General features: G+C 35.9%; 1 protein-coding gene across 6 annotated transcripts in view; it reads right to left on the minus strand.

The window, feature by feature from the left end:
* Nucleotides 1-728: 728 nt before the first annotated feature.
* Nucleotides 729-27172, minus strand: part of LOC113060142 (protein FAM131B-like) — a 35400-nt gene continuing 8956 nt past the window's right edge. The window contains exons 2-8 of one of the 6 annotated variants that reach the window (XM_026228998.1): nucleotides 20468-20502; nucleotides 15465-15570; nucleotides 13451-13675; nucleotides 8888-9028; nucleotides 4794-5107; nucleotides 2807-3064; nucleotides 729-1806 (exon numbers count right to left, since the gene is read on the minus strand). In XM_026228998.1, the coding sequence (XP_026084783.1) occupies nucleotides 1585-1806; nucleotides 2807-3064; nucleotides 4794-5107; nucleotides 8888-9028; nucleotides 13451-13675; nucleotides 15465-15570; nucleotides 20468-20502 (1301 nt within the window). In that variant the 3' untranslated portion in view covers nucleotides 729-1584. Of the gene's footprint in view, nucleotides 1807-2806; nucleotides 3065-4793; nucleotides 5108-8887; nucleotides 9029-13450; nucleotides 13676-15464; nucleotides 15571-20467; nucleotides 20506-27172 lie in introns of all 6 variants that reach the window. The other 5 variants (XM_026228999.1, XM_026228997.1, XM_026229002.1 and 2 more) reach the window with 5 other exon arrangements.

A 27172-nucleotide genomic window follows, 5' to 3' on the forward strand; every position in this document is an offset into this window, starting at 1 on the left:
ATCAGTATAATTAGCTTAATTCAATCAACAAATGCCGTTGTTTTGAACTTTCTATTCATTAGATGATCCTGAAAAGAAATCTGTCGTGGCTTCCGCAAAAATATTAAGTAGCCCAACTGTTTGCAAGATTGACACTGCATGTGACACTGAAGACTGGAGAAATGGCTGCTAAAAATTCAGCTTTGCCATCACAGGAATAAATTATAGAAAAATACTAAAATAGAAACAGCTATATTATATTATAATATTACTGTTTTTATATTGCATTTTTGATCAGATAATGCATCCCTGGGGAAAAGAGGGTTCTTCCAAAAATATTGAAAAAAACCATACTGACCCCAAACATTTGAATGCGTACTATTTACTTTAGTTTATGAAGGTTTGAATACTGTACACATTTAATAAACTATGGAGCCCCTAAACGGTCATTGTGGTGGGAAAAAAAGCAGAGGGAGTGAAAAAATTTGGGGTGGGAGGAAAATTTATTTTTTGCATTCTCTTGAAAAACTTTGGCGTTCTCTCGCAAAGATATTTGCGTTCTCTTGCAAAACTTTGGCGTTCTCTCGCAAAGATATTTGCGTTCTCTTGCAAAACTTTGGCGTTCTCTCGCAAAGTTATTTGTGTTCTCTCGCAAAACCAGCTGAGTTCAGACAAACACTTCCTGTTTAGCTTGTAGTGGTTCAGAGAACGCAAATATCTTTGCGAGAGAACGCAAAATTTTGCGAGAGAATAAAAATAAATAAATAAATCAACAAAAAAATGTTTTGCCTTCCACCCAAAATTTTCTCCCATCACAATGACCCTTTAGGGGCTCCGTAATAAACAGCCGACAGAACTGTGTAGATCAGTGGTTGGTTTCAGTTAATTGATTTTTATGTTTCACAGCACAGAAACTTCTGTATTGAACCTGTGTTTCTCCCAACAGTGCCATAAACTGCCAAATCCGGTCTTTTACATAGAAAGGAGTGTGTTTGTAAGTATACTGGCTGAAAACCGAAGAGGATAAGAGGAAATTTGTGTTGTATTGAGTTTATGTGATCTCTTATGGTAAGGGTCTTTGTGGTATCATGGGTTGAAAAAGCTTGTGTTACTGTCTATTATATATATATATAGTTTGTTGTTTTCTTAAAAAAGAATAGTATTATTATAATCATTATGGTTTATTAACTATAGTTTCTTTATTTTGAATAACGAGAGTCAACACTCCTTGTAAAAGCATGCACATATTTAACCGAATGTTCTTCGTATTACATACCTCCAACTCTATCACTCCATTCCTAACATGGGGAGTTTTCCTCCTTCTCTCCTTTCCCAGTCCGAATAATTTCCCATTCACATTGTGTACCTTCCTTTCTCAGACATCCATAATATAAGGCTTACAAAAGAAATTAAAAATTAAATTCAAATATCAAAGTGTTCACGTAAGCAGTGCTGTAACTTTCAGTTCTGCTTTTCCATTTTGGGTTCAAGCTGTCACTTGAATTCCATCACAATGGTGTTAGATTCCTGAAATAGGAGTTGATATTGTTTGACAATGCTGATTGAAATGTGTGTCATAACCAGCTGAAGTTTAATGCCGGCCACTTAGTTGGTTGCCGTGATGTCTACAGATGATGATTCGGACGACTCCTTTTCCTCAAGCTCTTCAATGACAGATGGTGAGACATCAGACGCCTTGCGCTCTGTGCTGGACTCTCCAGGGGCTTGACCTGGACTGCTTCCTCCCGTCGAGGTCACTTCCTGCGTTACTGGAGATGGAATTAATGTTACTGGTTCTGGTTCCATATATAACGTTACCTCTTCCTCCTGGAAAAGAGGCCGGATGTTAGACTGGGTCAATGTCATTTCCTGTTTACAGCTGGAGTGTGTAATTTCTGTGCCAACAGTGGCACTAAACAAAATTAAAAAACAACTTCTTTTTTCTTTTTTTGTGGCTGGAATGAGAATTTTTTTTGGGACAAATAACATTTGGGACTCAAATAAACCATTAAGACGTTTTGCTGAAAGTTGGTTTAGCGTAATTTGCAGTAGTTCGGTTAAGTCATTTATAAGTTGCTTCTCATGAAATGTGTACACTTGTAGCGCTTTTAAAAAATCTGTGTGATCTATCCAACCAGGAATGCATTTTCAATAACAGGATGTAACTTGCTGTTTAACTTCCACTAGTTGGAGATATTAACTAGCTAGTCATGACGAAACTCTAGTAATATGGTCACATACTGGCACAGAAATGACACACTTCAGCACTAGAATAGTTTCACACTTTAGCTGTAAGAACTGATTCAAACTTTGACTCATACCTGATTCCAACAGTGAGAGGAGCTAGAAAACTTAGACAGGATTCATACTTTTCTAGCTGCTGACAGAAATAGCATTTTTTCAAAAATATGTATTTTCATATTAACTGTCTGTCGAGATGCTGTTCTATTCGTGTTTATTTCATGCCATAACTTGTATTAAAGTTGAAGAGCCCCGCGCACCGCTCTGCTGTTTGAGTCTGAGGCACTACAGCGTGCTGTGTCTCAATACACTTAAAAGCATCAAAGCTGCTTTCATTGTTTGAATTTCATGATAGAATGGACAGAATCTGAAAGATGAGACTTTGTTTCCGAGGTTTATTGCAATGAACAAAAACTTTTAATTAACAACACCATCACTGTTTTTATATTCAGTGTAGATGTCAGTTGTAAGTGGATCATGTTCATAGTTAATGTGATGAACTGTGTTTACTCTCTTATGATGCCTGTGTGTTTTGGGGACCATGCATGTTTTGTTTTGTTTTATCATTATTATTATTTTCACTTACTTTGATCTCTTCCTCCTCCTGGGCTTCCAGTAAAGGTGAGTGATCTGTCGTCATCTCCTCTGTGGGGGCTGTTAGATTTCCATCTACTGCTACAGGCATACCCATGTAGCCCACCATGTCTGCCTGATAGGCCTCTGTCTGCGCTGCCCCCCACAGATCCACTAAAGGCGGGTGAGTGAGGGGAGGCAGGCTGTGGATGGTGCTGTTGGGAGTAACTTGTAAAGACTGAGTAGCACTCTGCAGCCTTTGCTCCAACATCTGCAAATAGACCGAAAAACAGCTCAAGTTTCCATTGTGGTATCTATCTATCTATCTATCTATCTATCTATCTATCTATCTATCTATCTATCTATCTATCTATCTATCTATCTATCTATCTATCTGCAATGTTTCATGGGAATGGGCAATCACTGCTTATTTTTGGCATGATTATACGTCAAGCTGAACAATGCCTTCTATGGAAGCATATAGGTCTAAATAAATGTTTATACAGAGATCAAGAATGGGATTTTTACTTTTAGAACCTGGCTTGTGCTCTGTTGTGTTAATTGCAATGGCTGATGGGATTTGTAGTGTTTAATTCCCTATTTGCTCCAGTGAGACCTCAATTACTGTGACGATCAATGCTTCTGGTTAAAGGCTGAATGATGGACCCTGATTAAGTTTTCCTGCTGATCCTGGGGCTGCTGTTGAAATGGCCACTGGGACCTGTGCTGGGGCCAGCAGAGCAAGAGATGTCGTTGCAGCAGATGCTAACTGAAATGGAAGTTTTGTAGCTCACCTGTTGTTGATACTATAGCATAAGATCTGTTACAGCATGGCCTTATGGGAGTCTTATATCAATGCGCCAACAAACTGTTGTTGAAGAGGCATAGGGAGGATAAATATTATGAATATTATGTTACTGATACAGGAGATGATGATGCAGAGACTTGTTTCATCCCTGCTTCACACCAATGTCTGTAAAGCGATGAAGGTGCACATTTTGCTTTCACACTGACAGTGTTTCTGCTACATAATAAAGCTTTGTACAAAAAATTATGTAATTTCTGGGTTTCCAAGTCGAGAGTTTCATAATGATCATAAATTATAAAAGGATTATTGCAAATTTTTATAATATTTTACCAATAACATTTTACATTAAGGGTTCATTTGTTAACATTAGTTAATGATGAAAAATACATTAAGATTTATTATTAATGTTGATTTTAACATTTACTCATAAATACTAATATTTTAATATTATTTCATGAACATGAGCTACTATGAAATAACAGTAAACAATGTTGTTTTTATTAAACAAATATTAAAAATACTGTAACGCAGTATTGACTATTGTTAATTAACTACAGTTAACTAATAAGATTTTTAATCGTTATGATAGTCTTAGTTTAGGTTAATTTAAATTTTACTAATAAATTAAAAATAAAAAATTGCATCTGTTAATATTATTTAATGAACGTGAGCTAATAGTAATTAACAATAAACAGAGTTATTTTTATTCCTGTAACGTGTGTATTGTTTATTGTTAGTTAATTAACTAAATAACTTATAGGACCTTATCATAAAGTGTTACCATTCTTTCTTTTTCAAGCATTTTTTTTTTCATTAAAAAAAATTATAAAAGAATATGTCAAACAACTTAATGATTCCTTTTCAAGAACTGAATACTCTTATTTATTTGATATCAGGACATCTGTGTCACACTAACATTTCGGACCTCATAAAGAAAATATAAATTAATTTGAAATTCAGAAATGACAAACATTCTGATCATAGAAGGGGTTTATTCATTCAGTGCAAGTCACTGAATTGCACTTAAAAAAATTATAAATGTGTTAATGTGGGTGATGAAACAAACAAGCATGGCTTACGCACAGCAGTATAAAAACAAAACAGGCCTTATGGGATTTGTAGTTTTATGGCTCACCTGTAAAGCACCTGTTGTTGTTACGGGGGTTATGGGAGTTGTAGTTTTCTCACTCACCTGTTGCTGTTGTTGATACTGCAGGAGCTGTTGCTGCTGGTATTGATGGATCTGGTGCAGATGCTGGATCTGATGGAACTGGTTCTGATACTGCTGCTGCTGCTGCTGTTGTGAGAGGAACTGAGCTGCTGTATTTGGGTCATATCCTCCCTCAGTCCCGACAGCCATGACATATGAACCGGTGGCAGGAGAGGCCACACCTGACTGTTCATTACTAATTGGCTCCCAAGCGTCAGAGGAAGAAAGGCAATAAAGACCTTGGGAGACGTAATTGTGAGGCCACACCTCTGCAGAAGAATGGTGCACTATCTGGTCTGAGAGAGACAGAGAAAACGAAATAAATTATTACAAACTTCTTAGATCATTTTCCACACAGTCTGTGCTGATCTGAGTTGTCATCTGGTAATTATTATATGGCTACTTACCAAATATTTGCATGCAACGGCAAGATATTTTCTAAATAATATTTCTGATTATAAACCAATGTTGAATAATACTAACTGCACACTCTATTTCTGACGGTGAAGTATACCCCATGGCCATCACTGTGAAATTAAAAAGAGTGTTCACTCATTTCACCCCTCCGGCAGGGCAGAAATGAGATTCTTTATTTACTGAGGAAATGGCTATGTAATGTAGCATAGCAACACTCACTTGTACACAGACTGCCCACTGAGTTTATTCTTCTCTTGCCCTTTTTCTCTCTATAGCCCTTCTATGGCAGCATCCTAACTGGAATGAAACCCCATAAATAACTGATCTGTGCTCTACTGCAAACAAGATGATTCACAAATGATTCCATTACAGGTGATTCTAGAGGAATGATGCATACGATAAAACTAATAAGCATAAATACAAGTAGTACACACATTTTGGGTAACAAAAAGTCATTTTTTATTTTCAATTTTTATTAGTACTTTTTACTATAATGTATATTTACATTTATTAATTTGGCAGATGCTTTTATCCAAAGTGACATACAGTTGAAAAGTATGAGCGGTTCAGCTGTTGATAAGATTATTTTTAGCAATACTTTCCAATAGAATAAAATATTTTCTGAAAGTAATTAAAACTTTTATTTATTAAATTGATCAAAAGGGACAGGAAAGACGTACGGCTCTAGACAAAAATCAAGAGACCACTGCAAAATTATCGGTTTCTCTAGTTTCTCTGGACAACATTTCTCCCAAATTCCAAAATAATTATCTTGACATTTAGAGTATATTCTTTTGCAGAAAATTACAACTGTTAAAAATACCTGGTCAAAAAAGATGCAGTGTTTTCAGACTTAATGCAAAGACAAATAATGCAATGAAAACAAATTCTTATTCATTTTTAAACAACACGATACTAATGTTTTAACTTTGCAAGAGTTCAGAAATCAATATTTGATGGAATAACCCATTTTCAATCACAGCTTTCATGCATCTTGGCATGCTCTCCGTCTTTCACGTTGCTGTTGGGTGACTATATGCCACTTCTGGCACAAAAATTCAAGCAGCTTGGCTTTGTTTAATGGCTTGTGACCATCCACCTTCCTCTTGATCACAGGTTTTCAGAGGAGTTTGGGTTGGCCATGACAGGGACTTGATCTGGAGGTCCTTCATCCACACTTTAATTGACCTGGCTCCATGGCAGGGAGCGTTGTCCTGCTGGAAAAACCAATGCTCAGAGTTGGAGAACACTGTCAGGGCAGAAGGAAGCCAGTTTTCTTTCAGGACAACATTGTTCATGACTTGATTTGTGTGCCTTTCACAAAGACAAATGTGCCCGATTCCAGCTTTGCTGAAGCACCCCCAGATCATCACAGATACTTCCCCAAAATTTACTGTGGGTGCTGGACTTTCGCTTGTAGGCCTCTCCAGGTCTCTGTCTAGCCATTAAACAACCAAGCATTGGGCAAAGCTGAAAATAGAGCTCATCAGAGAAGATGACCTTACTCCAACACTTTACGGTCCAATCCTTAAGGTCTTTTGCAAACCCTAGCTCTTCTTTTTCTTCTCATTGATGAAGGGCTTTTTTCTACTTTTCAGCCCTACCCCTAGGAGCCTGTTTTCAACTGTCCTTGCTGTGCACTTCACCCCAGCTGCTGTTTGCCAATCTTTTTAGGTCACATGATGTCATCCTGCAGTTGTTGAGTGACATTCAAATTATTTGGTGGTCATCCCGGTCAATGGAGTGTCATATTCACCCTCTGACAGTCTGTAGCTTTGTTGTCCCCATTGTCTGCAGCTTGACCTTGTTCTTATAAATTGCTGTCTTTGAAATTTTAAGGATGGAAGCAACCTGATGCATAGAATATCCCTCTGTATCCTGTAAAGCCAGAACTTAACTCTTATTTTCCTCACTCAACTTTTCTGTTTAACTCTTTTGGCATGTTGAATAGTTATTATTTGATTCTAGTTCATTTTGGAGGTTCTGCATTGGGAGGTTTCTGCAGTGGAAGCACCACCTCTGGAGGAGCTGGAGCAGATGGAGTGGTGTGCATTTAGTGGAGAGGCTCTGGTGTTGGGACCACTTGGCTTAGGAGTTCTGAGAGTATCAGGCTTGAGATAAGCAGACTAAGAATAAGAGATGGTCCAAGCTCCGCAGCCACCAGAGCTTGCCGGTGTTGACCACACCAAACAAGTAATTTGTAGGGGTTTTAAAGTCCTCTGTTGTTTCCACAGAGAACGAGGAACCAATCAACAAAAGCGCATAATCCAAAAGCAGCCCTCAAGGACCGTCATGAATGAGTTTTGATTTGAGCACTTCATTCAGTCCATAACAGAAAAATAATCAATGAGAGCATCCTCTGGGAGATCAGAGTGATATGAAATGTCTAGAAAGTCCTGGGTGGGACTGGGAATGCATCCCATGACGGAGGCAAACTAACCTCAGTGCTGGGTCCATAATTGGCCTGGATTTGCCTGGATGGACGACTGTTACAATGGAGCTGGGGATCCATATGCAGGCTTTATTTAATAGAGAGTAGTCAGAACAGGCAGAGTCAAACATGGCATACAACAATATCCAGGGTGAGACAAAAGAGTAATCCAAGAATGGGCAATGGTCAGGGCAGGTGGCAAAAGATCACGAAACAAGAAAACTGTCCAGAGTCAAAACACAGGCTGGGAAAAGCAAGGCAAAATTTAGGAAACAGAAAAAACATTGAAAACAAGGATACGAGAAAAACAGAAGCACAATGCAGATAAAAGCCTTGGTGTACATAAGTGGCTTATTTAGAAAAACAAATCCTAAAGATTCCAGACCTTTGAAAACTACAATATTCTAATCTAATTGAATATATCTTTATGGTTCATTCTTAAGCAATCGGTTTTTAAGAGCATTTTCTACTCTTTATCGGGTGCTGGAGATCAGGTTACATTCTTATTTTCTTTGATTTGTGGAGCATATGTTCCAGATGTTGAAAAGAAACTACCATCTGGATTTACAAATGCATTTTGTTCCAAACTTCTGGGGATGTGAAACTAGTAGGTGTTTTGTTACACCTCTGCCTCAGCATATGACATAATTATATCATTATCTGTCTGTTACATGTTGTCATTTGGCATGCAGATGTCTTTGGTTGTTCTGAGCCGCTCATGTGAGTCTGTACTGAACTGTTCAGTGGATTAGTTCTTGTTCTCCTGAGAGTCACGCGTCCCTGACCTTTAGTTATTCATTTATTCAACACCCAATGTGCACTGTATTACAAATCACCAGCAATATAGCAATCCCACCCTCAACTTAGGGAGCTTTTTAGCCTAAAACTGTCTTCTAATAGAAACCTCTTAAGATAAAATAAATAAAGGACAATAAACTAAAAAATCAAAGTTTTCAGTTATTACAGAATTAGTCATGGATTTCAACCATATCTTCTTCATATATTCTTTGAGCTGATATAGAATGATGTGCTAAGTTGTTGAGAGAATGTGTTTAATAGTGGTTTATGACAGCACGTTAATTGCAGCACTCATCAGAGCTCACACTGTGACAGAGAAGTTCTGTTGCTAAATTGACTTTATTCCTAAGTTTCCAGCCTAAAGAGCTGTAGGAAGAGTTACAGTAATTTGCTGAACTTGCAGGTGCATGCTGGGAAATGTAGTCAGTACCTCGACTTGTGATGCTTTCCTGGTTGGCCTCGCTCAGATGGGCTATGCTTCCCTGATTAGATCCAACGCTTGTGCTCTCGCCGTCCATAGAGCTCCAGGCCAGAAGCGTTGCTTCAGAAATCGCAAACTGCTGAAGCACACCTAACAAAATTCCGGATTACATTGTTTATTGTTGGCCATAAAACCACATCAAAATTAATAGTTTTATTCAGCAAGGACACATTAAATTGACAAAAATGAATAGTAAATATCTTAACACTGTTAAAAAAATATATAAATAAGTAAAACTACTTTAAATAAAGGATGTCCTTTACTTTATCAAAGTACCTTTAGCTTTATATTTACCAACGAATTCTGAGTAAAAAAGTATCAGATTTCCACAATACTTTTAAGCAACGCTGTTATTCTTAATAATAAATGTTTCTTCAACATATTAGAATGATTTCTGAAGGATCATGTGACACTGAAAACTGTATGGCTGCTGAAAATTCAGCTTCGCCAATTATATTTCACAATATTACTTTTTTTCTGTTTTTATTTATTTTTATTTTCTTTTATAATTGTAGCCTTGTAGAGTAAAACATCTTTCAAAAACATTTCAAAATCACACTATTGAACCCAAGAAAAACAAAAACTATAAATAAACAAACAAACAAATATAAATACATACTGTATACACTCTAAAAACTGCTGGGTTGAAAACAACCCAATTTGGGTTATTTTGACAACCCAGCGCTGGGTCAAAAAGGGACGAACCCAGCGCTGGGTTGTTTTAACCCAACCAGTTGGGTTATCATATTTAACCCAGCCTGCTGGGTTGCCATTTTTATGGTTTAAAATGACTATATTGCAGGGTTTAAAAAAACAGCGGGTGTTTTTTTTTTATCACTGTATTTCAGAAGGAAAACTACTGTATTTACAAAATGTTCGATATCATTTCGCATATGCTTGATAAGGCAGCGTTTGAGAGCTCAGCACCGCTCTGCAGCCGTTACCGGAGAAACCTACCTCTCCCGCTCTTAGCGCCTCCTGCTGGCAGAAAATAAACTCGCAGAGTGCAGCCATGTGGGGAAACAATGCATTTCTACGTTAAAATTAACCCAAATTGAGCTAGGCATTAAACCTACAAATGTTGTTCATTTTAAATATCACTTTTACACACAAATAATAATTACCAAAAGGAAAATATTTATTAAAAACAAGAGAAAAGTCAAAAAGTAACATGTTAGAAGAAATGCAGAAAAGGATGGCATTAACAGCTACAGAGTTCATAAAGCATTGAACATTTGATGAATATAACTTAAGATCACATTGGACTTTGTTCAATTGTATATATTGTATAAAAATATACGAAAACACATACAATAAATTTACAATTAGTTTTTTTTCCAACTATTCTGGCATGACAGTACACAAATAAATCACAACATTAACTTTGATATTATAACCTTTAACAGACGCATGTGTGTGTGTGTGTGTGTGTGTGAAAGAATGTGAGCAGGTGTATGAATGACAGAGTGTAAACTTTTCTACTAAATAACACAGAAAAAGCATTTAACTTTTTTTTTTTAACAAATTATACACTTACAGTTTGTTTCATAGTCCATGAATACAGATCATGCATCACGGTCAATTTTCATGATCTCTTTAGCATAACTGATGTAGTCATGAAGAAGCCCCATCAGCACAGCATGTTACATCTTCTACATCATCCAGGGCAGCGTCCTCCTTTAAAACCACTGCTGTTTAGGGGAAAGAAGATTCTCCTCTCTGACCAGCATTCATCCCAGTCATCGCCTGCTCTTCATCAGTGGCCTAAGAGAAACAAATTTGAAAAAATTAAACATTTAATTAAACTATCCATTTTCAGGTAGAGGTGTATTCACATCCGTAAGGATAGGTAAATAATCGGTTTTAAAGTTTCAACACTTTGTGCGGTTGTTTAATGTCTCAGTCCACCACAGCGCTCCAGAATGCTATAATGGCAGCACTAGTGTGAGGACATGCGATATTGTTTGAATAAATATTGCTTTCAGAAAGCTTCTTTACTGAAACATTAAAACAGACATGACATTCACATACCTCACAATATTCATGTACATGGAGGGCTGCTCTTCAAACCGTTAGTTCACCAAATAATTAAAATGTTCATAATTTACTCTCCCCATGTTTTTCCAGACTCATAAAACTCTGTTCATTTTTTGGAAAACATATGAATATATTTAATATTCTCTTTTTGTGTCCTCCATTGCTGGTCTGGGAGACCAGTATTTTATTTTGAACATAGAAGTTTGCTATCATATAATTTAAGATGTATTCATATATAAATATCAGAATTTACTTCTACAATAACTCTATGTTTATGAAGCTTGAAAATACTGATTATCTAAACTATAAATGGATTAACAAATATTATGAGAAAACTAAAAATATATTAATTTATGTTGTAAAGACAGACAAAAGTCTTATAGGTTTGGAATGACTTGAGGGCAAGTAAATGATTTTTTGTGTGAACTTTACCTCTAAGAGCGCAGACCAAGAATAATGACTCTCCAAATCAGACAACTCCAAAGTTGGTTTGAGTTCTGCAATGAAAAACACAGACATCAATGGTCTTAATGAAATGAGCACGTAATCACACTGTTGTTGCATCAAAATGTGAAGTAACCTGGCAGGAGACAACAGAAAAATTTATTTTCTAAAAATAACTTACATAAAATCTCAAGGGAATGATGATCTCCCATGTCTTTTGCTTTTAACATCTACAAAAACAAAAAACAAACATTATTTTACTCTTAGTAAAAAAACAACAACTGATAACATGAAATTATGAAGTTTACTTGCCTTAAACGATCTTTCCCTCTCTTCAGAAGAAGCTGAGAAAACCACCTCCTCACACAAGCAGACTTGTGTGTCCTTAACTCCAGTTAGTTTGAGTTCTGCAAAGAGGGGCATCAATGGTTTCAATAAAATATTAACATATACATACATATATAAAATCACACTGTTTTTGCATCAAAATGTGAAGTTAACAGGCAGGACACAACAGAAACATAAATTTTCTAAAAAAAAAAAAAAGAAATAATAATTTAACTTACATCAGTCTCAAAAGAATGAAGTTATCTTGTCTCTGGATTTCAACATCTAAAAAAACCACACACATTATTTTAGTCTTAGTAAAAATAAAGATAACTTGATGTTATTCTGAAGTTTACTCTCCTTAAACCGTCTGTCCCTCTCTTCAGAAGAACACCTCCTCCTCATCCTCACACAGGTCTGTGACTCCTCACACAAACAGCTTCTGTGTCTTTAACTCTCAGCGCGAGGACAATGAAGACAGGAGCTGGACAAGTCTGAAACATTACATGTAAAACATACTTTTAACAGTTACCACTTCAACAGCCTCAAAATAATTATGCTAGTCTTTACTACACAATGCCGTTTCCTTTAGGAGACAAACATACATTCAGTTTAACCGCGAAAAAAAAGACAAATTCACATGAGCGTAACCGTGACCATAACCGTCTGTTAACGCCTCAAAGAGAACAGATAATGTAAAATCTTATGTAAATATGACAAAATACATTCACAGACGTTATATTAAAAGTACATCCTCCGTTCAGTAACGTTACATGAGGCAGTTAAGACCTCCATGTCCGAGGCGAAAACCGCGTCCGTTTTTTTTTTTATATAACGTTAAGCTCCTTTGTTTCCGCCTTTCATAAAACCTTCCGCCTTTCATACAACCGGGTAAACAATAAAAGATAACTTTACATTTTGAATATTTAACGTTACTTACCATAGTCTTTCACTCGCTTCTCGCTTCTATCACGCTGAGAAAATGGCGGCTGCTCGCACTGGAGAGACGTACGATTTTGACGTGACGTGCGTGCTCTCCTTCACGTCCGCGTCCTCAACCCACCCCCGCTGGGTTAAAAAAGATAGTTATTTTCAACCCAAACTTGGGTTAAAACATCCCAAAGTCCTATCCAACGGCCTCAACCCAGCAGTTGGGTTGAAAAAACAACCCAGCGTTTTTTAGAGTGTACATACATAAATGTATACTGTACATATACAAATACATACATACATATATATATATATATATATATATATATATATATATATATATATATATATATATATATATATATATATTTAAACAGCATGTCAACTGTTTAAAATATATATATATATTTTTATTTATTTTAAACAGTTGACATGCTTAAGAAATTAATGCTATATAATTCCTTGATACTTTTTTTCCCAGTTATGTTTAAATTAAAGTCTGTAATTGGACAAATTTAAGGACACATAAAAAACTTAATGGACTCTGTCACCTGACTGTGTAAATACTGTAAAGAATATGGGTAATGTTAGTACTATAAAGAATATAGTAAAAGTGTCTGATAGCAGAGATGGTAAACCTACAACAGTTTAGATATTGAACCACTAGGTTACATTTCCACACTGTGGGTCTTCCGAATTTTTATCGTCTTCAGTAATTTCTTAGCAATAGATTCTGTGTAGGTCTTTCCATCTGTTAAACACTCTGTCTCTCACCTGCAGCGAAGCGAGCCTCCTTCTCTCCATCACTGAGGTCACTGTATGCATCATTCTCCAGCTTGCGCTCTTGTTGGAGGTGCAGACTGGAGGTGCGTCCTGCTCCGCTGCCCCCCGCGCCCACCGTCTGCATGCCCCAGCTCTGCCACTCAATCATATGGGCCACACGCCCCTGGGCCATCGCTGTCGGCTTCGTCACCTTGTCCTTCATAGAGCGAGACACTCCTAAGCGGACAGACAGACAGAGAGGGTGGATGATTGGATAAGAAGGCAGCAAGAGAAGGTTTTTAGATTATGGAGAGAAAGAGGGGGAAAACGAGAAGAGAATAAAATGAAGAGGCTTAAGAGTATGAGGTCACCTGCTCAGAGAATTTTTGTTGGGAACTGGAAAAGTTCAGAGGTTGCACTACAAATATTTTCCATTAGCTACTCTTACAGACTGAGTTACAAAGCGTCCTTCATTATTATCTGATGTTTTAGTTGATTATTATTATTACTATATGAAAGTATGCCATATCAACGTGATATAACCAAAAATTATAATTTTTATAAATAAGAATTACGTTATTGTTTCACGTTATAGAGCAAAAAGTAACCAATTATGCTACATCTTGTGAATGTAACTGTCAGTTTATTTTAATGTACTAAAAAAATGTATAATAATAATAATAATAAAAGGTCACTGTGATGCTACTCTTTCAATATCTGGAACTAACTTTTCCAGTCTTGCGATATACTGGATAACGATTAAGGGTAATAACTTTTTAAAAGATTTTTTAAATTCACAATTTCTACCAAATAACATATTTTAGATACTGGCTTAACTAGGAGAAATTCCTGTTCTAGAACTGTGACCCTGGACCACAAAAATCAAAATGATAGATTTTTCTTTTATGCCAAAAATCATTAGGATATTAAGTAAAGATCATGTTCCATGAAGATATTTTCAAAATGTCCTACTGTAAATACATCAAAACTGAATTTTTTGATTAGTAATATGCATTGCTAAGAACTTCATTTGGACAGGCAATTTTCTCAATATTTTGATATTTTGCAAATTTCAGATATTCAAATAGTTGTATCTTGGTCAAATATTGTCCGAATCTAATGGAAAGCTTATTCAGCTTTCAGATGATGTAATAAATCTCAATTTTGAAAAATGTACTCTTAAGATTCTTACACTGTACTCTTAAGGTTTTGTGGTCCAGGGTCACAATTCTCACTTTCAAAGTGAGGTAAGATTCTAAAAAAATCTGTTTTAATTTTAATTATCCTTTCATTTTTAAAATTTCTACACCAAAGGCAACTTCTCCATGTGCTGTGTTATAATATTTCTGTTGGTGATAAGTATGTGTACAAATTAGTTTGAGGTAAGGAAATGAAAATGATTTTCATAATGGGATGGAGAGTAACGAGAGTAAATGGTTATTGGTATAGTTATAGTTTTATAAGTTTTAGTGACAAGGGATAGGAATTTGTCTTGCTGGAATTGCTGTCTTTTCACACTAATTAAGATCTACACACAATAATAGCCTACACTTTCTCCTGCATTTTCTTTATTAGTCTCAAGATTTTTTTTTTTAACCAGTACATTCACACAGAGACAATTCAGAGATCTCTCAAGCTCTTAGACAATATCTAATGAAATGATGAACATGTATTTCTAAAGTCAAAGAAAAGGATCTTTCAGAGAAGGATACAAAAAACAACAACAAGACAACACACTGACTGACCTCTACACTTCACATGCACTTGCCTCTCCCATCAACCACCACTTAGGATAAAATGAAAAGCCGTATGACAATACATTGTGGGAAGCATATATTTTTTTTAGGGATCTATTTGTATTTGGACCTTGTAATTCACCAATGGCTTGAGCCATTGGCGAGTGTTTATACATGGAAACGGGGTGGTGAAAAGGGAAACCCACAAGGGTCCATGTTGGCTCCATCTCCTCCAGCTCAGTCTGGAGTCAACATGGGGTCATTTACCATTTCACAGGACAGACACACACCTGACACACCTGTCAGAGAGGACTTAGCCAGAGCGCCGATTCCATAGGCATTGGAGTTCCTCTTCTTCAGTCGAGGGAGGATTGAGGTTGTGTCCTCCATAGACAACTGAAATGAAGGAAGGCATTCAAGAGAGAAAAAATGGGACAGAAAATAGGAAAGATGAAGAAATAGATGGTTTTGATGAAGCAGGAGACGGCCCGGAGCAGAAATGAAATGCAAAATTTTGAGCGTGGCATTTTATGGAAAGGAAAGAGGTGATGAAAGAAGTTGAGTAGAAAGTTAGCAAAGTGGTTTAGAGGTTGCGAAACTACATTTCCCAACAGCTTGCTTCTTAATTTCTGTCCATTTGCATGATGGGAAGTGTAGTCTTTTGTCATTTACATCCGCAACAAAGTCTAACTACTAGAGCACACCGACAAGTCACCGCAAAAGAGAGACGAAGGAATGGGGTGTGAGATAGGAGACTGATTCAGAAGTAATGAACAAAAGGAAAGGAATGGAGGAATGAGATTCACAACACTTACATTGATTCCATCCCATGAAAAGTCTGTTCGGCCATGCTGAGAGAGAGAGAGAGAGAGAGAGAGAGCGAGAGATGGGGAAAGAATAGACAGAGTTGGAGAAAGAGGAGAAAAGAGCAAGAGAGACGGCCACAGAGAAAGGAGGAGAGAGAGGGGGATTGTGACAGAACAAAGCATTTTAAAAACATGTGAAGTTGAAGGAGAAATAAAAATGAAAAAAAGAAAGAAAAATTCGGAGAAGCCGATTTATTTTCCGGACTAACAGAGAGGGGGAATAAAAGGAATAGTTCAGCCAAAAAATGTAATTCTGTCATCATTTACTGATCTTCAAGTTAATCCAAACCTTTCCTGGCACTTTGAAGTACAAAAAGACACATACGGGATGCTGTTTACCATGCAGTTACAATCAACTGAAATAAAGCTTTTAAACACCATGAATGTATCCATACATCTAAAATGTCTTCTGAAACCAAATGAGAGCTTTGTGTTAGGAACAGACCAAAATGTTTCATCTGATAAACTTCCTCTCCGGTGAGCTGTTAAACCACTGTGATTGGATTATTGAGTCAGTGAGCTGAATCCAGAGAACTGGATCAGTCTAATTCCTGAATGCATCATTTAGAATGGTTTGGAGTCATATGATTCAGTTTAGCTCTAACTTGTTTCTTGTCTAGTAAGCAGTGTTTCCCTGCCTAATAAGTGATATAAGCGGCTGTATAGGGCCCCTGTGGCCACCAGGGCACCATGTGTCAGGAGTACAGACAGCAATCACAGGAGTAATGTGAGATGATGGTGGAGATGGCAACAGCAGAGCTGTGCTGGAGTGTTCTCTGAAGCTGTCCTTCCATAGGAATTCATTCAAAATGTTTGTGGACATGCACTGTAAGTGTCTGACAAATCGTGTAGAATGCAGTGCGTGCTCAAAATCGAAAGCTAATTTAAAAAGGATGTGTGCACGCTTATAAATGCAGTTTCAATACCAGTAGTTTGAGAGCGGCTGCAAATTAGGCTGCATACAATATGTAGGCTCTTATTAGTATGCACACTATAATAGGATGTGTAGTTATAACCATCTCTTAGCTCTGTATCATGCTTGAGGAAAATTGTGATTTCTGTTTGTGCGTTGATTTGAATATTGAGAGAGTAGCATACTTTGATTATGGTTGCTTCCATAAGACTAAGAAATAACTGTTCTTTTTTTATGATCAATTTGTGTAAAAAAGTTCAGATAGGAGGTCAAGTACAGTTCTTTATGTCTGAATACTCAGAAAGCAGAACTAAGATGGATTTTATTGCATGATTTCAAATACTGCAGACTATTTTTCCAGGCTGTTTTTCATCAGTTAAGATTTCTTAAATTAGTGTACAAATCTTGTCTAGTCTCATTCTTGTGAACCCTGTCTCATGTCTGGTCTTAGATTTTTGCCTTCACTTTGACATTACTTAAATCTGATTCAACATGTTAACGCTTATATTTCATTATTTTTGCATTTTAATCTGGCCTGTCAGGCCAGTTCATAAAACGAATTATTCTTTTACTTTTATTATTACTATTCTGTTCTCTAATGTCATTTTCATAACCAGGTGTTTTTGCTTTAAGCATTAATCTCACAGAATTTTATACATTTCTCTTAAGCAATCATTAAACTCTTTAATTTTAAATTTTAAACTCTTTAGTTTTAAAAGTTTGCTTTAATAGGTTATTGACATGACATGATGTGGCATTTTCACTGTCAAACAAGATAAAAAAAAAATAAATAAATCAAACTCTTATGATAGCACCAAAGAGAGTGGGTGTGAATAATAAGTTTTTAAAACAAGTTTTAGTCTGTTCAGATAAAAGCTCTTGTGACTTGGAATACAGTGCACAAGTCAACTGGCCGACATTTATGATAAATATGATACTTCTACCCAAAAAAACAAATTCATTGTGAAAGCATGGAAAAGAGCTAGAAGATTATTTAAACATTTCTTCTTTTGCAATAGATTGAATAAAAATGTTTAAGCATTAAGTGTGATTTGAATATGAGGGTGAGTAAATTATACTATAATTTTTATTTTTGGTTGAATGTATCAATTAATTTTGTTTGTTTTATGTATTATCTGTAACAGAGTTTGGTAGTGGCAAGAGAATAACGACAGCCACAAATGTATTACCAAGGGTGTTTATATGCATTTGCTAAAGTATTCTTAATTTACCATATTACTGTTAGTAGCATGTTCTAGGTGGTTACTTGGATGTTCGAGGGGGAAAAAAGCCTATATTTAAGTCTTTATGACATTCTGGTACCTATATATGGTTTATGTCCCTCCTTAAATAAGTAAATGTATTTATTTATTCATTCATTTTGTTAGTTAATCTGCCATGCAAAAATAACATTTATTATTGCTTAGAGAAGTAATAGCACATCTCTCCTCAACAAGCCAGAGCATTTACAGCATATCATTCAAAAGTGTGGGACGAGTTATATGCCAAAGTTTAATACTTAAGGTTTGGTGTTTATGCAAATCTTGTTGGGTATGAGCAATAGTCGTGCAGTTTGCTTTGGCAGAGAGATAGGAGCATTCTACAAATAAATAAATCCATTGCCTAGACTAAAAGACAGATAAAAGCCATGAGCACAGCTTATGCTAAAAGCAAGACTATTTCTATGTTACCTATGAATAAAAAACTGTGTGTGTGTGTGTGTTTGTAATACAATAATAAATAAAAAAACAGACACAGTGACAAAGAAAGCAAATACAGCCTAATGCAGTCAGTCTATGCTGAAGACACACGATAGGTGAAGGGAGTGGATGCTGTAATAGACTGTCGAGTACAATCATTATTTTTACCAGTGATGGTAAAGAGATTTACTAGCCAGGAAGGTTCAGGGACAGAGATCACTCCCAGAAAGCTGTGTTTACTTGCTATTACAGATCAGATGTTTTTATTTTTATTTTTTATATATAGCACATATTACATCAGATGTTGAGTAATATGAAGTCTAAACAATGTTAAAATAATTTGGGAACCTCCTGGAGAGCACAAACTTCAAACACAACATCAAAATTAACACTATTTACTCTTAATACATGTTCCCGTCAAACAGTGCACGATTTATCAGTACATGTTGCTCCAAAGAGAAATAATCTTTCTTAAAAATTAAACAATGTCTCTGATACTGAAACAACTTATCAGAGACCTTTTAAAGATTAGTTCTGTTGGTTGCATTGTTGCGTGTGACCACTTGAGTGACAGGTGGATTGCCGCGGCTGATAGTGCCGGCGCGCTAGATGGGCGTGGCTTGAGCAACTAGCTCCCGCCTTTTTGCCCATTTTTGATTGTCCGGGAGAGTCGCGCGATGACGCGCTGCTAAGATGGCGACGGCCTGCTCTGCACACTTTGAACTTCAAAAACAGTCTTCAGGAGTCTACGGGTGACGTCACTGGCACTACGTCCATGTTTTTATACGGTCTATGGTGTTGACACAATAACATTTCAAGCATTCTGTTTAAAGACTTTTAGTCCCACCTGCCTCCCATATTATTTGGCTTTGGCTTCATTTTTGTTGAAGAAGCAAAAATTCTGCTAATATCCTGTATAAAATGCACGTATGTAACCAAAATAGTAGTAGAAATAGTATACATAGAATTTTATAAGTAGTATAAAATAAATATTTTGAAATACTTCACACACATTTAAACTTGTTTTCGAATTATATTGTTTGTTTCCATTTTTCTGTTCAGCAGGGGGACACAGATGATGGAACTGTATATTTAAGAATGTATATGCCTCATGAAAAGACCTTTTGAATTTCACATATTCATTCTTTATGTAGCAAACCCTGTCTGATAATGGAATCAGCTTTGAAAGAGAGAGGGAGGGAGCAAATCTCATACATATGCTTTGTGTGAGATAAAATGAATGTGCTTACTCATTCAAATTTACCAGCAATATGTATGAAGACGTAAGAAGGAATAAAGGCAAGCAAAGTGATGTGTCAATGATGATACAGAGCATCCATTGAGAAAAATCATAATCCTTCCCTTAAGCAAAGACCAATAATCAGTCTCCAATATCACTATATACTGTAGCTGAAGGCAAATACTATAAGCCTGCTTTCTGGGTCAGTTCTTAGGAGTGTGGAGGACTGGAACAAAGAAAACTTAATCAAAAGTAAAGGCTAATGACTATAACATCAAACTACAAGCCAGTTCTGGTAAGCATTACATGCTGTTAACTAGACTAATAATATGCTAACAATGTCTTTCTGCGGTTAAGGAGGAGATCTGGCTCACTTCCACCACTGAGATAATCTCTTCCTGTTTGGGACACCTTGGCCTCCATCTTGGAGCAGACCCCCCCCCCCCCCCCACACACACACATCCTCACCCCCCAAACAGGAATTTGTGGTGTGGAGTGTCATAGTGTGTCAGAGCTATTGAGCTATTTAGCTAATCTAGTATATTTATGTTGGTGTAACAGGGAGCTCTTTTACCTGTTCCCCATCCTTCTGCACGGGAACTCCATCTGCTGCTGGAGAGAGAAGGAGATAAACACAGTAGATTATAGCAGTGTGCTTTCAGATTCAAACAGGAAAAGTATAAGCTGGTCATGTATTTTGTGATCGGAAGAGTAGGTGACCATCATATATATATATATATTTTAATATTTCAATGATGTAACTAGATAGAGGAATCATTTCTTACATTGAAACACTGTATTCAGAGTTTAACTGTTACATCGATGCAGTATACAGTTTATAAACTGTCTAAATTTCTGGTAAAAAAAAAAAAAGTGTCACCCTAATGGTAATTAGTGTTGGCTGAGAAATTGGTCCTCGTTTACTTGTAATTAATTTTCTTTTAGTCAGTATAATAGTGTTACAGAGCATAATTGATTGCACTAAAAATTATTATACCTTGCAGTTTACACTGTATGTGGCAAAATATGTTTTAGTACAGAAATTATATAATCTTTTATAAACAGTTAATGAAGGTGGACCGTTATATAGCTTTATTTGTGGAATTATCAATGGTGAACTTTTAGTATGCGGTATAATGATGGTAATTCAATATGTGCTTGTCTTAAAAAGATTGAGCCTCACAAGTGTAAATACACACAGACAGTACAGTGAAACCCGTTAAATTAAAGACAAATTGACAGCTCAATACTTTTAATAATGATGTTGCAAATATAAAATAAATGCTGTTTAATATTAATACATACACCGTAAAACTTTACAGTAATTTTACAGGGAGTTTAAAAAAGTATATACAGCATTTCACAGAATGTCTGTAAATATCCAGCACTTTTCTGTATTCAACCTGCTTCATTTAGAATACAGTATCATACAAGAGGCATTGCATTATGGGACTGATGTTTTTAATTTCAAATGTAGGAGAAGCAAAAACATTTTAACTTCTCTCACAATGCGTTTATTGTTTTATAGGAGTGGGACAAAATATCAAAATGGAATATATTGTTGTGCTTTTCTGTCCAGTACAAGAATCAATACACTGGTGCCAAATATTTATATTTTAATTAATAAAATAATGCATTCTAAATTGATTTCCCTGCTCTCAGTGTTAACTAGCATAAGAAAAATAGGTTTTAATGGAGGACAGCAGTATGAGTACAATAATAGATCACCCAGCCATGTTCAGGTCCAAAGTCTGTACTGGATTGCACTAATACTGTCAAAAACACACATTTAATACAAATATATACACAGTTGGTTATGTCTAAAGTGAAAGGAAACAGAAAGTAAACAAGGCACTGAACCCCCAGCTGTTTCCTGGATGCTGTAGCAACATGGCTGCCCTTTGCTCTTTGGTGTGTGTTCACTACTGTGTGTGTGGACTTCAGTGTGTTAAATGCAGAGCACAAATTCTGAGTATTTGTCACCAGACTTCACTTCACTTATAGCCAAAAGTTATCGTACGTTAACCTTACTAACTGCTTTGGAAACGGTTGTGGTAATGGTTTTTGTTGTTGTTATTTCAGGTCGAACCAGTCGAATCCAGATCCAGTGTTAATGTAAGTGTCGTGTTTAATTTCACAAGTAACATAATCGTGTTTATGGCAAATAATTAAATGACTGAACAATCTTTTGTCAATAAATAAATTTGTAAGCTTTTTTTAGGCATATTTAATTGCATGTTTTTTGATTTGATAATTAGTTCCACACACCTGTTCTGTTCATTGTTAATTGCCCTGTTCTAGTATTTAAGCCTTTTCTGTTCCTTAGTTCATCGTCTGATTTTATTTGGATTTACGTTGCTGAATTCTGGATACTTTTTGGTTATGGACCTGTGGATATTCTACTGGATTTATGTTTGAAAACTCCTTTTGAACTTTGCTCCTTCGTGTGCTTGATTATCTCAACAGTTACATGATCCTTCAGAAATCATTCTGTTATTCTGATTTATTATCAATGTTGAAAACTGTTTTTGATGAGTATTTATATTGTTATAGAACTGAGAAAAATTTGAATGTCCTTGCATTGCCTAGTCAGAGCCCAGACTTAAACCCCTTCAAAAATCTGTGTAATGATCTGAAGACTACAGCCCACAAATGGTCACCATTAAATTAAACTCGAGCTGTTGTGCAAAGAAGAGTGGGCAAATATTGCAAAGTATATGTGCAAAGTAAGTAGAGAGATGTATCACAACAGACTAAAGGCTGTAATTAAAGCAAAATGTGATTTAACAAAATACTGACACAAGAGGGTGATCCTTTTTCAACTCAGTCATGTCACTCTGTTTTTTGACATATCGGTGTTATATATTTGACTTGGATGCTATAAGTGACAGTCAATAAATACAGCTGGATAAAACAAAAACTGAGTCTGTCTTCATTTCAGGCTGCAAAGCATCAAAATGCGATACATTTAAAGTGGGTTGATTCTACACACAGCATGTATGTATATAAATATATATCTCTGGACATCAACTTATTACAGTTAATTTGTATATAAGACATGCTCCCCATCAGTCATTTCCTGCTACTGTTCACTGGGAAGTCACATTACAGAACCACTGTAAAGTGAATGGATGACAGGAAACACTAGCAATGAGGGCAAATGATTAGGGCAGTAAACAACAGAAAATGACTGTGCATTGAAAGTGTAACTGAATCAGATCCCACCACCTTTCACCTGCCTACGTACATGCTGTTCTTTCATTAAAATCACAGCTTGACCTAGTGATAAAACACTACAACAACAAAGGAGAGGGAGGGATAGTACATGTGGAGGTGGCAACAGAGTTAACCAGGAATCCAAGTAAACAAAAAAGAGAGTGAGAAACTCATTTTTCTTTCCCTCAACTACTGCAGCATAACATTGTTATAGATTTCATTAGATCTCATGCACTGGCCCACTTCATAAGTGTCGTGATAACATAATTAAATAATTACACGGTCCATCACCTACAAAATGATGGGCCAGAACAGATATGGTGGGATACAGGTCACTTGTATTTGGGCCTCTCTCTCTCCTTTTATTTATTTATTTCTTTTTCTTTTTTTGCGCCTTCCTCACACAGTCTAATCCTGACTGCACAAAAACGTAATTACAGAAGGCCCTGTGCTAATTAAGCTTGAACACAGCTTTGGTCTCAGGGTGATTTCACAATTATTAAATGAGTAATATTTCATAATCAGCCATGGCACGGGCTTGGGTGTGTAACCTTACACTGTGCTAATTATGTCGGGATATTTAGAAAGGATTCTGGTGTTGCTGACCTTCCCTTGTTATTCAGAGATGGTATAATGCTTGTGGATGAACTTGTTGCACATGACGTAATTAATTAAATAATGTGGACAAATGGGGGAGACTGATAATAAGAGCTGTCAAATTAATCTCAATGCATATTAACTTTGAGATAATTGTCTGTTAACCCATATAACAATCTTTTAAAAGTGAACATAGGTAGCAAATAAATATCATGGTTGACAGCTGTAACTTAAAAGATACACTACTGGCTATTTTTTTTAAAAAGGGATGAGCCATTATGGGTGCCATCAGAAGGAGAGTTCAATCAACTGATAAAAACATCACAAGTAATCCTAAACCCCGTCCATTAATGTCTGATAAAGCAAGAAGGTGCGTGTTTGTAAGAAACAAATTCATCGTAAGAAATGTTTTACTTAGTACCATTGTTTCTGGATACAATATGCTTTTTTTATCCATAATATTGCTTTCTCCTCTTGTCTGAATCAGGAGAGAAATATGCACAGAACAAGCACCATTTGTTGAGAAAACTGTTTGATTTGTTTCATTGAAGTACTAAGGTCTCATTAATATAATACAACATATGCCTGATATATGTGTAATACAATGAGGATACAGAAATAGAAAGCAGTTTAGTCAGATGTTTGAGAGGGAAACTGTAGTTGATCTCTCTGTCTGGATGACAGAGTAGCTCTGTGGCCTCTGGAGTGATGGCTAAGACTGTGACACACTGACCTACTGATACACTAATGCCAGCCATTTTATTCTGTCCCTTTAGAGATTGCTCACTATCGAGATATAAAATGATGCAATGTTGTCATGCTTTGAAATTTAAAGTCGCATTTCCTAGAAACAAGGTTGCAGTTGTGAAATATAAATTCACATTGTGAGATAGAATGCACACTGGGAGATATGAAGTCACGATTGTGAACAATAAAGTCAGTTAGAAATACTGATAAAATTGTAAGATATAAAGTAACACTGCAAGATAAAAAGTCACGATAATGACCAACAATTTCACAATTGAGAGATATTGAGTCAAATATGTTAACATAAATTTGCAATTCCTAGAAACAAATTTGACATTGCAAATTATACTCACACTTGCACATCCAAAATTACTCAATTACAAAAACAAATTTCCAGTGAAGTCAGACTGTGACATATAAAATTGCAATTCCTAAAAATCTAAGTTGTAAAAATGTAGCAAAATATTGAGTCACAAAACACACTGAGATATGAAGTCACAATTATGATAAATAAAGTCCCACTTGTGAGATATAGCAACCTTTTTTAATGTACAAAGCGGAGGAGGAATATGTGTACTGGATAAAACAGAAAGACTCTAGCATATAAGAAATTGAATGAATTTATTTTTGTTTTGTCTTTTTAGAATCTAATTTAACCCTATAATATGCCATTAATTGAACTCTAATGCTATTTGGAAGTAAATATACTAAAGAAAGTTCCTGCTGACTGTACAACTGATTTGATAAAGACTGACAATTATTATTAAATGTCATTAAATGATAATAAACCACTGCAGAATCTAACAGTCTCCATTCACTCAGCATCCTAGAATACATTGTTCCATTGTTTTGAGACCTGGATTTATGACAAAAAATAACTAAACTCCCATGGTACATACAGTCTGGATGACTGTTTATAACTCACCAAAACCACATAAATAAGTATTAATATATATATTCTTATATATCTTAATCCCTATTCATATCTTCGTTATTACATTGTGACTGTGATTTTATGGTTCCTCCTTGACTTTGGACTTTTGACCATTCACCTCTCCACAAAATTAATCAACTCTTACAGAAAAAAAAAACATATTTCCCTGACGTAAATCTTAAGGTGCCTAAGGCAGAGTATGCCCTGGATACCAATGCAAGCATACGTACACACACATATAGTTACACACCTTTGGGATTAATTTAACCAGGATTTAATATTAAATACACTTTTATACACATCTCTCTCACACTATCTGTTTATTGGCTCTACAGCTCAGCTACCTGGATAAAGACTAGACAAAAGTAACTGTAAACCTCATAGTGTCACTCGGCTCGGCATTCACCGCTTTTGTATTTGTGAGCATTGCAAACTAGGATTTGAATGGCTCACAATGGTATTAACTATATGCCATATTTGTAGTGGGTTTGCCTCCACAATCACATCCATGCAAGAAATGTTCGTTTTTGTTTTCACAGAATTCAGGTTGAGGTTTTGTGAATTTGTCTAAGCTTCCGTGATTTATTTATTTTTTTAAATCATGCCAAACAGGGTTGGAACTTCTAGCTTACTGAGTCATTTTCAGCTTTCCTGGCACAAAATGCATTTTAGTAAGCTGCTTTACTAACTGTCGACACTGGATGTAGAATCATGAAATAGGATAACAAAGGTACAAATTAAATAATTCACATACAAGTACTGTGGAGAAAAATGTTTCCACACTCTTTCATGGCCAACATAAACAGTTGAAATAATTCCATCTCTTCCATAAAATTCCATCTCATTCCATTTAATCATGGAAATGAACATAACTAAACATTTATTCAGCTAGTCATAATCATTTTCCATTTTCTGAAGAAAATGTGAATATTCTGGAGGGGTTGCTTGGGCATTCTGAATGGTTGCTAGGGTGTTTTGAGTGGTTCCTAGGTGATGGATCCTTAAATGTAAGAATATATAATCTTTTTTTCCACATTTTATCATGAACCAAGTGAAAAGTTTCCTTGATTATAAAAGTAAAAGTAAGCCACCCTTCTGATATTGCACTCAAAACTGGAAAGCAAATTAATTTCCTCAGCAAAAACAATATTGGGATGAGTTAGGTACCAAATAAGTTATACTTCCAAATACTTAGAGTTTGTTTACACCATTTTCAACTTTTTGTGTGCTTTTGGCCATTCATTTACATGACAACAGCTTACGGTGATGTCATGTGCATATGTATATAGTCAATATAGTGACATTTCCAGCTAAATGCCTGGTATGTGTAATAGCATTTTTAGTTTGTTTTCGCAGTTCCATGTGAACGACGATTGCTTTGATAACATTGTCATCTGTCTTCGCATTTCAAAAATGCAAAGGAAGAATTTTTCCTTTTCTAGCATGCTGTTTTCATGTAAATGACTACCTCTCCAGGCATTCATAGTTCTTATTAGATTAGATTAGATTCAGATTACAGAAAAACTTTAGAATTTCATCAGCTTTGCTATGGGTTCTTAGAGCTAATAGTAGAAAAACTAATGAATGTCATTTTGTTTCAGCCAATGCAAGATCAAGGCAAGGGGCATGAGGCTTAGCTGGTCTACCCAGAGGAATTTTTTTTTTTTTTTTTTTTTTTTTGCTGCTGAATGTAGCCTACCATGTTTTAAGCATAGAAATAATAAGTCTTACATGCTGCCTTTTGGCAATCAACTGATATTGGTACATTTTAGATTCACGAGCATA

The sequence above is a fragment of the Carassius auratus genome, chromosome 41 (assembly GCF_003368295.1).
Source record: "Carassius auratus strain Wakin chromosome 41, ASM336829v1, whole genome shotgun sequence".
NCBI classification, from domain to species: domain Eukaryota; kingdom Metazoa; phylum Chordata; class Actinopteri; order Cypriniformes; family Cyprinidae; genus Carassius; species Carassius auratus.